General features: G+C 41.4%; 2 protein-coding genes across 3 annotated transcripts in view; one reads left to right on the top strand and one right to left on the bottom strand.

The window, feature by feature from the left end:
* asah1b (N-acylsphingosine amidohydrolase (acid ceramidase) 1b) overlaps positions 1-13,445 on the top strand; it is a 63,325-nt gene that overhangs the window by 10,606 nt on the left and 39,274 nt on the right. The window lies entirely within an intron of this gene.
* Positions 2,069-13,445, bottom strand: part of dlc1 (DLC1 Rho GTPase activating protein) — a 77,379-nt gene continuing 66,002 nt past the window's right edge. For both annotated transcript variants that reach the window (XM_053479967.1, XM_053479968.1), the window contains 10 exons: positions 11,329-12,875; positions 10,761-10,940; positions 10,255-10,414; positions 9,936-10,143; positions 7,756-7,969; positions 7,559-7,673; positions 5,246-5,452; positions 4,908-5,125; positions 4,638-4,811; positions 2,069-4,351 (listed from right to left, as the gene is read on the bottom strand). In XM_053479967.1, the coding sequence (XP_053335942.1) occupies positions 4,252-4,351; positions 4,638-4,811; positions 4,908-5,125; positions 5,246-5,452; positions 7,559-7,673; positions 7,756-7,969; positions 9,936-10,143; positions 10,255-10,414; positions 10,761-10,940; positions 11,329-12,875 (3,123 nt within the window). In that variant the 3' untranslated portion in view covers positions 2,069-4,251. The remainder of the gene's footprint in view (positions 4,352-4,637; positions 4,812-4,907; positions 5,126-5,245; positions 5,453-7,558; positions 7,674-7,755; positions 7,970-9,935; positions 10,144-10,254; positions 10,415-10,760; positions 10,941-11,328; positions 12,876-13,445) is intronic.

Raw genomic sequence — 13,445 nt, 5'->3', positions numbered from 1 at the left:
TATATTAATGTATATTATACATCATTATAATATTATGCTAATAATATATTAGTATTATATGGACTCTGGTTGAAATTAAATAAATGCAATTTAAGTTAGGTTTTTTAATTAAATTAGGTAAACGAGTTTTTAATTTTGTTTCGTTTAATAAAATCCAGATTTTTGTTTCAGTTCGTTTAATAAAGGTAAACTAAACTTTTCTATACTACAACAAAATACTTATAAAAATATACCTTTAATATACAACTTTGACTGTTTTTAACTTATAAGACGTGTGTAATTCATTTTTGACATTTCCAAGAAGGAGGAAAAACAATAAAGCAATTTTATTGCTAGAAAGATATTTAAATATAAAAATAGTTATAATAATTCAGTTAATTTCTTTAAAACACATTTAGATGACTGTAAATGCAATGTGAATGAGGTTCTGTAAATTTCACTAATATTAAAAATTATTAAATCGTCTGAGTGTAATCAAAAATTGGTTTGTTAATTAACAAAGATAAAGGAAATATTTTATTCTTTAAAAGAAAAAAAAGAAAGACAAACGTATACATCCAGGACTGTCAGAATGCAGCCAATTTTTTAGGTAAAACAAATTAAAACAATTCAATAACAAGTGAACACTTGCTGATAGGTGTCGGTTAATATTGAAACACTTTTTGTTGTTGGTTAATATTGAAACACTTTTTTACTTAATTTTGCACATTTTTTGTAATATAAGGTAATTTCAGCTTTAATCTAATTCTCTGTAATTATGGACATGGGTTTTTACATGAAAGGTCCCATGCTTAATCTCATGCACTGACCACCAGGGGGCAACATTTGGCTTTTAAAAATAGTGGGAAAGGTTTTGCTCAACTGGAGCCATTTCTTAAATGGAAAGCTTAATAATAATAATAATAATAATAATAATTAAAAGTATACAGATATGTAAAACTGTTACTAGATACTGAACTGTACCGGTTAAGTTGTTTAAACTGGTATTTAAAAAAAACAAACATTTGGACTTAGAGTTTTATAGATTTCTCGGCAGAAAACGTTTATTTGTATGAAGGTTCCTTAACCAAATATCAAGAAGTTATGTATTGATACGCCACCTGGTGGACACTTTAGGAACCAATGGATAATCATTATTAAAGATTTGCTCATGTACAGAGTCAGCCAGAAAGATTAATACACACTTCAGGGAAATGAATATTGTATAAATATATAAATACTGAATGTATTTCTATACGTTATATAATGATGTATTTTATAATATTATGATAATTTGTTATTCTTATCCTGGAGTGTGTATAATTTTTTTCTGTAGATACTTTTTGAAGGTATTTATAAGTTTCTTAACACATTTATGAATAAAACAAGATCAAAGGTCAAAGTTTTCATATAAGAATAAAATTGTTTCCAGTTTAAGTGATCTTTAAAATTAAATAATTTAATCTTTTTTTTTTTTTTTAAATAGTAACAATAATAATAAATGTCAAATCACTAGTGGAAAATAAAAGTAGTTATCAGTGACTGATGGTGGGGAAAAAACTGCTGACTCGGTGATGTTCCAATACTGCAATGCAACAAGGAATAACCGCGTGCATGTTTGGAACATTAAGTGTTACATGATGTGATGTCAAACCTACGGGAACATCAAACACCGGTTATGCTAAGCTAGCTTATAATAACTTAAACACACTCCGTATACAATTATCATGTGGGAAAGTTAGCCTTAGTGCATTCACAGGAAGGAATGTTTGACGCTCTCCCTGCTCTTATCTTCCTCCGTTCCCACAACAGTGTGTGTGTGAGTGTGTGTGTGTGAGTGTGTGTGAGTGTGTGTGAGTGTGTGTGTGTGTGTGTGTGTGTGTGTGTGTGAGAGGAGAGAGACGGATCTCTGTTTCAGGATGTGTAAGGATAGTGATGTAAAATGTCAGGGATTCTCACTAGTGAAAGTGATTTCTCTGGAAATGTGTGCGTCAGCTCTGACGTGTGTGTGTGTGTGTGTGTGTGTGTGTGTGTGTGTGAGAGAGGGAAAGACCAGACACGGACCAGTAAAACCAGTGACCCCAATCAATCTGATTTGAATACCTTTAATAGTGCACTTTGCGAATAATCTGTACAGAAATAATATTAATTATAAAAAAGATAAACCATTTTCTCATCTTCTGTAACTTTAAGCGGTAACCTTTACAATAAAATAAGATACAAAAATCCCAATATATCTGTTTAAATACACAAAGCCTTAAATTAACGTTCAGTCATGCGCTGTCTTAACGTACACACACGTTTATGGCACAGGAGCAGATTGGGCCGGCGTCGGAGCGAAGCTTTTACGGACAGAGACGCACAGAAATGCCGCGTTTAGGAAGTTTTAAAGATTGTTAATAATTTGCCGTTAACATTCAGATTTCTTACACTTGACAAAGTTTTATATGCAAATGATGTTGTTATGAGGAAATTGTTGTTGTGGAGAAAGTGGAGGAAAAACCAAGCAGCGTTTCTTTCTTATATATATATATATTTATATGTACAAAGTCTTATGTTTGGGTGAATGATGAGCATAAATAAGTGTTTTTTTGCAAAATTACTTCATTAACATTAACACTGTCAAAGAATGAAAAAAAAAAAAAAAAAAGTCACATTTCCTCCCTGTAAGGTCGATAGTGACCATCAGCATCACCAGCGCCAGAGGGCGGAGCCTACATCATGGCTAGCAGCTGGAAAGTGATGATTACGTGACTGTTAGCTAACTCGACATTCATGCTAGCACGCAACAAAGCGACGGACTTTACATACGTCCCGGACACGGAGCCCAAGCCGATCAAACTTTTTACGGCGGCTCGATGCTTGCCAGCATGAATGAAGAATTTCAAAGAAACTTTAACTAATGTTGTGCTTAGCTGCTATTGTGCTTTTAAGCTACTCTGCCCTCTGCGAACCCGATCCCTCTTCACATTCCTTATTCTTTTGTATTCCCATCCTCTCCATTACTAGAGCGCTCTCGCCTTACCGCATCACATGACAAATATTCTCCAGACTAGCTTCGCGGTTTTCCTACAAAACACTTCCTGCTTGTTTAATATTCCATCAGTCAATCGAGAAATCGCTGTAGCTTTTGGTCCGGTAACGTCCCCCCCCCTTTATAAATGAGTCCGAGTGCACCAGCAAGAAACGCTTCCGTTCCATCAGATATTAAACTATAAGTACATCGCGGTGCCTGATAAGTGTCGGAAATTGGAGCTGCTTTACGTAATAGCATTAACAGAAACTAGCTAATTTTTATACAACGGCCATAGAACTTACTCGCTATTAATCAAAGTTCTAAAATACTAATATTATGATGTAACTATGCTGGACCGTAACCATGGAAACAAGCATAGTAATAATTGAATGCATTTCTTTTGGAATTCAAATGCGAATTCAAAAGCAAACCTGATGTTAATGTTCATTGTTTCGTTTTTTGTTAGTGTGCAATAAAGTATTTAAAGTCGAATCTGGTATAAAATCTTTGTTTCGTTAGTTTACAAGTTTACATAAAATGAATGAATTACTAAAAAAGGTCAGCTAGCTAACATTATTAACATAGCTGGAAATTTAAAAGGTCCTTTAAATACATCGTACGCAAGCTTGTATAAGTGATGAAATGAAAGCAGTTCTGGTCGGCGCACTCGGACGTCCACTCCTCACTCGCTCTTTGTCGAGGTGTTCCAGCCACCGCCCATTCCGTTATCTCTCATTTATTTATGAACATCCCTCCATCCATCCATCCATCTATCATATAGGCAGATATGGTGAAAGAGCTGTGAATAATCATGCACCATCTCACACACACACACACACACACACACACACACACACACACACACATAGAGGTGTACATACTGTTCTGTACTAGGGTGCCAGTGCATGGAATATGTCTCAATTGTCAGACTCGGACATCTCTCTCACACACACACACACACACACACACACACACACACACACACACACACACACACACACACACACATCTTGCTTCTTAGAAGCAGTACCCCCCCCCATTCAAGTCCTCCCGTGACATCATTAATGATGTCACAGCAGCAGGTGGTCCATTCCAGTCTTTCAGGTGTGTCCATGTGACCTTTTATATTGGTATGAAAAGGCCACGACCTCTGACCTCTGTAGCTTGAAGGATTAACATGCCAGCTTTGTAAGCCCCCGTGCGCGATTTATACACTCTTCATCATCCTTGGTCCAGATGTGTGCGTGTGTAAATGTCTATTTGTCCAGTGGGCAGGTGAAAGAGTCTCGTAGCCGCACCAGCTCGGAGACGCACATGTGGCCGTAGAGCTTGTTATACCACTCTGGACACCGACCCCTGAAACACACCAACACACACACAAGTGAGTCTCACACACATCTTTGTGAGGACCTCTGAAAGCACTATTCCTGCATGAGGTAGTGAGGACCTGATTGGACATGTCCTCAGTTGTTTCCTCCCCATTATTAACTATCCTGAGCATGTCGCATGCTGTACATGAACTTTCTTAGAGGTCCTCACTTTTACACCCGGATGCGACAATGTCCCCATAATCCATTACAGGAATTTGTGTTAATTTGATATTTGTGGTCTTTGCGTGATGAAGGTGTCCAAGTGTGTATACCTGCGGTCTATTCTGGAGATGTGTGTGACACGGCTCTTGTTTGGGCCACTAGGCTCTATGAGGTAGCGTGATGTCATGACGTTGGCACGCACACCGAGCACCGGCGCAGCCTCGTGCTCCACTGATACACACACACATGCACAAGCACCTTTAGGGAGGTCAGTCATCCACGACCTGAAACACACACGCAAGGTTAAAATGCATCTTTAGAGTTTATCACGTAGATTGCCCAGTACCATGAGATCCATCCATTGTGTACCGGCCACTCACCTCAGCACCACGTAGTCAGTAGCTGGATTGGGCGCCATGTTGTTGCGGACGTATTGATAAATATCTGTGGTGTTGTCGATTGTTTCGATCACTCGGCTTTCCAGCAGGTCTTCATCCCATCGTTCCTGCTCACGGACAATTCGCTGCAGGACGTCGTCTGCTCCGGCCGGCACCTCGACACACACCTTCCACTGACGTAGAGACCAGCCGTCATGCACCTGCATCAACACACCACCTTCATTACCACCATGATTATACCATAATACTGAAATGAATCATGACCCCTGATGATTCAAAGAAGAACCCTTTGGCTGGCTGAGATGACAAGCATGTTGTACCTTTTTACATGCGAGTTCAGCCTGTTCAGGTGTCGAGCAGGTGTCGTAACCTTTGAACCTTTCCTTGGCTTCTTTTAGCAGTGCATCCATGCTCTGCTTAATGAGGTTCCTATAGGTCTGGGAGTCGTCCAGCAGGTCCTCCATGCGCGGGGGAATTAACGCCTGCTCGATGTACGAGTTCCTGCAGCGGGAGAGTTCCTCAGGGATCTGAAGCAGATTGAGAAAGACGTTCAGGATCAACATGAACCTCAAAACAGGCACGTTCCCTTGAGACTGAGAAACCAGGTTTAGCTTGCAGCACAGCAGGCGGGGAATTAACGATGGACTGATTTGCAAAGTTTTACAATCTCAAGTATGAATGTATCTGGAAGTCTTGGGGGAAGAAATCCGGAATTTTGCTCGACTGGTAGCTATGAGCCTTCCTTGTCGTTGTTGTTTTTGCAGCATTAGTTCCAGAAGGCGGCTAAAGGACCAGCGAAAACGTATCAGCTGATCGGAAAACGTTTGGACATTTTAACAAGATCTTTGTTATTGTCTGCTTGGCTTATCACATTTCAACCCATGAGGAACAGAGGATCCTGCCTTGTTATTGTCTGCCCTGTTCCTGTCCTCTCTTGTTTACACTCCCAGCTGTGCGTAACAGCTGCCAGGCATAAAAACAAAACAATAAATTCAGTTTTCTGATCAGCTTTACAGCGATAGGGTGATTTATTTCTCATCCTGTTTGTGTGTGTGTAATCCTGTTTGTGTCTATACCCTCTTCCTTTTTGTGCGAGTCTGTGTCCTGATACAGTCGTGTCTTCCTGTGCATGTGTATATATGTGTGTGTGTGTGGGTATACAGTATGTGTGTCCTGTCATTTAAATCAAATGACTGAATATTTGTCGGGCTGCAGGCGGAATGCAATTGTACCAAGAGCGGAAATTAAATGACTGATTTATCATTGGACCAGGATGACCCTATTTAAGCCAATAAAAAAATGGATTAGCAGAAGGCAAAGGGCAGATAATAATCTGTGTGTGTGTGTGTACCTATTTTAGTCAGTAAGAAACAAGTAAAAGTGTGTTTTTGTGTCAAACATTGTGGGGACCTGTTCACTGTATATACAGTAGAATAATCAGGTCCCCACAATTACAAGTGTGTGTTTATGGAGGCGGGGGGGGGGGGGGGGGGGGGGGTTCATTGTCACATGTAATTTCATATTCATAATGAATGTGTAGTAAACCTTCTGAGGACCAGCTCATCATTAAGGTGGGGGCAACTGAAAAACCCCGGTCCCCACAATTACAATGTGTGTGTGTGTGTCTCCTTGAATATTTATTTACATAATGTCACACTGCCAGCCTTGGACTGCGTCATGGAAATACGTGTCTGACTTTGGGCTGACTTTCATTATTTTATGCTTAACAAACGAAGCTTATATATTCCACCAACAGAAGTGTGTGTGCATGTGTGTCTATGTGTGTGTGCCTCTTATAGAACAACGTTACCATTAATAACTGCTATGAAAAAACTTTTAACTTTACACACTAAGTTTGTGTAACGTCATTATTCATCCTTAAAAATTCATTACTTTAAGATTTACAGTATAGACACATTATATTGACTTCGAACATGAAAATCTGTAAAAACCCATAACGCTTATAATTAGTACTGCACAATCAAATGCATAAAAAATATATCTAAATCTCAATATATTACTATTCTCGATATATTGACGTGTGCAGGTGGCTAAACGCAAAAGTTTGTATATTTATGCAGTTTGTTAATAATTTAATGTGGAAATTACATCCTCTTAATGAGAGTATTAGTCCAGTTATTTGGTGCTTAGCCTTTAGTAGTGGGGCATTTAGTAGTTATATAATGCACTTTAAATCGCGAACGCAATATGTCTCAAAATAATTACAGTGGGATTTTTGTTTTATCAAATCATGCTGCCCTGCTCATAATGTTAGTTTTTCCTCTTAAGCACCTGTATTTGATGTATTTTATCCAAACACTTTTAAGGAAATTATAATTAAGTGATAAATATGTCAAAGATGTATTTCAAAACACATTAATTATACAAAAATAATAGCGTCTTAACAAGTTGAAGTAATGATAGTAATTGGGGAGAAAAAACGACTTGAAATAACGACTCACTAAAATGAACTAGCAATAAATGATAAACTAAGACAAGGTCTTGATTTAGCATGTCGCTAAGTAGAAATTAAGACGTTTTAAGCACCACACTTTAAAATCATCACATCTTGAAATCACGAGTTTCGAAATAACGAGATCGAAGACTCCGTTCGATCTGCGAAAGTGTCGAACCTGAAAGAGTTTCCTGCACTCCTGGATCATGTGCGCGAGGCCGTGGGTGGCTGCCAGGTTTTCGTTCAGGTCCCTCTGGTCGGGTTTGCCCAGCGTGTTCTTCCTGCTCATCACTCTGCAGCGCACACACACACACACGCTCATTACGATATCCTTTTCTAGCGCACATACCTTGCGTGTACATGTCGAATGCTCACCTGGGCGAGGAGGCGTCCCGGCGTGCCGTGTTCAGGTGAAACAGTGACGGTGCGAGACACACGGCCAGGTTGGTGCAGGTCATCTGGTTCTCGCTCACGTTCGCCGCGACGTCGCTCAGGAAACACAGCAGGGTGTGTAGAGCGTCACGGCTCTCGTCGGGGAGCAAGCACAGCGCCGCGCGCACCGCCTGCAAACGCTGCTCCACGGGAATAACTGCCGGAGAAACGGACAGGACGATGTTAAACTAGCGTTGTTACAACATCGCGTCTATAGACATCAGCTAATGACTAAAAAGGGTATCGTAGGTTTAAAAGGAATAATAGTTAATGTATTTTTTTTAGCTTTTTTATTTCAAGTGCAACCAAATGAAATTTAAATCCAGTACAATTTCTTGCTAATCCAAAGTAAAGGGGGGGGGGGGGACGCTACAGGAAAAGTTAGGCTAATTAGCGCCATTTATTATCCATTTAAACTAATTAGACAGATACTGACACCGTGGTGCCATCAATCACAAATAACGACCCTGAGACGAGCCACAAGCCAGAAGCTCCAACGCAGTGATGCTAGCTGAAGCGTTAGCATTAATGTCCAGTAAACTAGCGCTTTTGCAAAGTTACATGAGTCCTACAAACAAAAATAAAAATTGATACGTAAAACCATTCATTTTATCTTATGACTTGCGATGTAGAAATTCTTTGCTAATCCGGTTTGGAGAAACAGACTAGCGTGACCGTTTGGCTAATAACCTGGACGCATCATTGGTTTTATTTGTTATTGTTTTTCGTCGCTGCCGAGGTTATTAGCCACAAAGATTTTTTATTCTTTTTGGTTGAAGCAAACACAGTAACCGCAGAATTAGTGTTTAGCACAGCTTAGCTTGGGTTCAGCAGGTTTAACAGTTTGTACATTATATCACGGATTATTTCATCTGTTTTTGGAATGATTTGCATTTTTTAGAAATCGTGTAATAAACCAGTTCTTGTTACCGCACATTTAGAGCCCAAATGGGGGAACAAAAGCCTGAATGGAGTTCTGTGTTCGAGGATGTCGTAATCAGAGGCATGTTGGGAATTATGCCTAAGGGAGTCTTTAAGAGCTATGAAGAGCTGGAATGCTAAATGTCAGTTATGTAAGAATGTGTGTAATATATTTTCACCACCCTCAGGCTATGGGAACTCACACACACACACACAGAGAAGCCACTTGTCCTAAAGGAATGTTGACCCATGGTCAGCTATACATGCACACGCCTGGGTCCGAGAACTTTTCAGCGCAGCTGGTTTTCACATAAATAACACGTGGACTAAAAATTCACCCCAAAGGGGAAAAAAAGAAAGAAAAGCATGTTTGTTTCAAAGATGTTTTTAGGCACAGAATCCAGAATGCCATGAAAGATTCATCAGAGTGCATGATGTGCATGATGCTGCGTTCAAAACATCACGTGGAAACATTTTCGGGAAAACAACAATGACCTTTAAAAAAGGCAGCAGAAATAAAATAAAACCTATAATAGAATTTTTAATATATGAAATCAGAATTCTGGATTGAATGTGAGATTAAGGGCATCCTGTAGGGGGAGACAGCGAGTCACTATGACTGGCCAGTTAGGAAGGGGGAAAGGACCGGAGTTTTAAAAGTACAATTCTCTTTAAAATAAAAATTTTAAAATGTAAGGAAATTTTTAATATGGTAAGTTTGTAAAATGTTAATGCTAATTATTTAAAACAAGTCATGGTTAAAAAAAGATTAGATTTAAAATGCTAAAAAAAAAAAAAGTTTGATAAAAAATAAAGAAAAATAACTAAAAAAAAAAAGTACAAATGAAAAACAAATTAACCAAAATGGGAATAAATAAACAAAACAAATCTAAAATTCATATATAATTTTTTTTTATTTTAAATAAAAATAATTTTTTTTAATGCAGTGAAAATACAGTCTTTTGCACAAAAAGGTAACAAAGAGATTAAAAATGAAACTGATATGTAAACTTTTTTTTTATTTAAAATTGAAAATGTATAATTAAACGGCAAAACTTAAAAAAAAAATTACCATATAAAAAATTCTAACTTTAAACAAAATGAAGAAATTTATCATAACAGTTATGTGTGTGAGTGTGTGTGTGTGTGTGTGTGTGTGTGTGTGTGTGTGTGTGTGTGTGTGCGTGCGTGAATACACTTACATTGATAGATCTGCAGGAACGTGTCGGACAGTTTGCTGGTGAACAGCGGTTCAGGTAGATCTCTGAAGTACTGTTTCAGCATGTCGGCCACGTCGTAAGCCGATTGGCCCTCGTAGCTAACTCCGCCCCCTTCTGTCCCGCACGATTCATTCATCTGCCTCAGAGCCTGAATGCGCGATTTCACCCCTGACTTTCTGAACAAGCCCACCTGCAGGGGAGACACCAGGATCCTTACACACCTGGGTAAAAAGTGTACGTGCGTGTGCATGCGTTCCTTCATGCGTGTACGTGTGTGTGTGTGTCTGTCTGTCTCACACACCTGGTCGAGGCCGTGGTTGCGGAGGTAGCGCATAGCCTGTTGGATGCCTTGCGGTAGAGGCTGTCCGCTCCTCTGCACGTTCACCTGCAGCGGCACGCCAAACACACTCCGCTCCTTTGAGTCGCGCACTTTCATCCGCTTCATAAACTTGGGTACAGCCCTGATACACACACACACACACACACACCGCCACACTGTAATCAGCCTAAATGTTACAATTTAACATAACAGCGCTTTTGTGTGTGTGTGTGTGTGTGTGTGTGTGTGTGTGTGTGTGTGTGTGTGTGAGAAGGAAGTTTCCTGAGGCGCAGGGCAGCTAAAATCTGTTTCCACCTTCCTCAGAAAGAGGATAAACAAAAGGAGACAAAGCAGGGAAGAATCATGCAAACACACTCACACACTCAAATACACACACAGATATTGTCATACATATACAGCCTTGAACTTTTACACTCCGGCTGTTTGTCTCCCACTGTAAGACCTGCCTGTGTGTGTGAGAGACTCACCAGCTGAAGCCGTGTTTGTTGGTGGGTGTGTGTTTCTCCAGCAGAGCCGTGAGTTTCAGCATGCTGTATTTCTGCATCAGGTTCATCTGCAATACTGACTGACAGTCAAGCTGCAGCGAGGACGACGACAAACTGGGACGGTGCGAGTTCTGAAAACTGGGCCAGCGCAGTTTCTGTGGCCTGCAAAACACACACACACACACACTGGTTACCATATATGTACCACTGAACATGATAAAATGTAGAATTTCCAAGCAAAATCTTCTATAGTGAAATCAGCATGTTGAGCAACACTTGAGCAACTGTTCAAGAGTTCGAGAGCAAGAACCTTTCTCTGGAACAGGAACTACTGGGGCAGCGCTTGCCATCCTAAACATCTCGAACATGTCCATCACAAGGCTAACCCTTATACACCAAAATCTCATTAGTCAGGAAGTTCAATTGGATTGTTACTTACAGAAAATTACAGAAACTATCTTGCCTCGCCTTCTACCTTGCCTTAAAAGGATAAAAAGTGTCTCTCATTCACAGATGGTTCTTATGTTGTTTACTTGTTTTAGCTTCCTACCTGTTAGTCCGGGTGAGCGATGCTCCCACGCCAGAGTCCCGTCTCTCTCTCGCGCTAACGGTGTCATCCTGCTCGCCTAGCGGGTTCCCTGTGCTCTCCTGGTCGCTTCCGTTCTCCGTCTCCATCAATCGGTTCTGCAACGGCGATGAAGGACAAGGAGAAGCAGAGTCCAAAGCAGAGTCTGAGTCTCCTTCCTCTTCCTCCTCCTCTTCCTCTCCAGGCCCTGATTCTGTCCATGTGGTGACCAGTCGCTGCAAGCCAGTCACTCGCTCTAGTACGTCCTCGATCTTTGGCTCTTCCTCCTCTCCCTCTGGTTCGTCCTCTTCCTCACCCCCCATTTCAGGGAAGGGCACATTGTCATAGAAACTCAACCGACTGTCCAGTGAGGTGGAGGACCTACGGTGTGCCCTGCTGTCGCTTCGCTGACTCGAACTGCCATCGGCAAGTGACTTGGGAAAGGTGCCCGGCTTGTGCCCGTCAGGAAGGTAAAAATATATCACACCAGCTTCCTCGTCTATCCTCTCATGCTCCGCTTGCCTCTCATCAGGTCCTTTGCGGTTCCGTAGATTGTTCTCTGTGGTCATGCTCGGTTCAGGCCTTTTCCCACAGTTCCGAATTTCCAGGTTCTCGTTTTCCTGAGCAAGACTGAATGGGTCAAATCCTTCCAGGTACATCCCAACTCGTTTTATCGAGCCTGCCGCTGTGCTGTGGCTCCGTGCCCTTGTGATTGGACTGGGTGTACTCACAGCACTTCCACTGCTTGTCTCTGAATTGCTGCTGCCTGTGCTTCCACTGCTTGTCTGCGTGGAGTAGGAGATGCTGCGGCTGTGCGACCCGCTGCGCTCCAGTGTGGCGATGTCGACACAGTTAAGCTGTCGCAGCTTGTCCTCATCCAAACCTTCCTTCAAAACTGGACCACTAATCTCTAGTCTTCCACTGCTGATTGCGCCTTTTTTCTTACGCTTTGAAGACAGGCTGCTGCTACGCAGTCGCAGGCTTTCCATACGCTTCAAGAAGCTCTTGGCCCGTGACCGTGTGCTTTTACTATCTCCACTACATCTTGAGAGGGTTCTGGCATCAAATGCAAAAGTTCCATGTTCTAGAGGTGAGGGAATGCCTTCAGAAAAGGAATCCTCATTGGCACCGGAAGTCCCAGAAGAGCACACACTAGCAACAGAACTGGCACGGGTTGTAGAGGCTGTAGCAACATTGGAATAGGTGTTCGCTGGGCTGGACGGAACTGTGATACTACGTGACCCTCCATGACCCCCGCTTCCAGCACTGTGCAAGGATCCTACCTCGGGCTGTTCACTGAGATCTGTTAGCACGCTTTCGGCGCTAGCACTGACCCTCTCCCGGAGGAGGTGGCCCCCAGGCAGACGCTTATCCTGGGAGGAGAGGAACGAAGCGGTGGAGATGGCATCTCCTGCTGGAGATGTGAAGACATCCAGGTCCAATGGGTCCAAACGAGACCACCGCTTGCTGTCTCGTTGGAAGGTCCAACGGCCGCTAATGGCACAGGGCTCATCTTCATCCGAGTCTTCACTCTAGAATCAATGTAAGAGTTTGACAAGGTAAGCACTATTGTCTGGAATAAAAAAGCTCCACAAACATAATAATGGAATCAGATTCACATTTACATGCAGACAGGATACAGCTGAGGAGTTAAGGGTTAAGGACAATGCGCAACAGACCAACAATGGTACTTTAGCAATTTTCAGCTTTATTACAGTAACACTAGTTTGCCGGGTATAATCTGTATCTTCTGTGTGGACTAAAGGAACTGATACCATCTGATGAATAATCTGTTTTGCAAACTGTTCCTCCAGAGAGGCCAGTGAGAGGTCAGTTTTAGGATCATTCATTCAGCCCTAAAGAACTTCCACTTCGATGTCCTAACACTCCCTGTCCTCTTAAGAGGATAATATGGCCAAATTAATGACAACTGAGTGGGAAAATCTGTTACTGTGATTGTCTTCACAATGTCACAAGAGTCAAACGTCCACCATTCCTTCTCTCTAATCTGGGTAATCTGTTCCCCCTCAGGGGATAAAAGGGTGGGGGTTAAAAAGTTTTTGGTGGGGTTACCCTCCAGCTGGAGATTTAGGCTGGTCTAG

The sequence above is a fragment of the Clarias gariepinus genome, chromosome 20 (genome assembly GCF_024256425.1).
Source record: "Clarias gariepinus isolate MV-2021 ecotype Netherlands chromosome 20, CGAR_prim_01v2, whole genome shotgun sequence".
Taxonomy (NCBI): domain Eukaryota; kingdom Metazoa; phylum Chordata; class Actinopteri; order Siluriformes; family Clariidae; genus Clarias; species Clarias gariepinus.
This window is presented reverse-complemented; position numbering and strand designations above follow the sequence as displayed.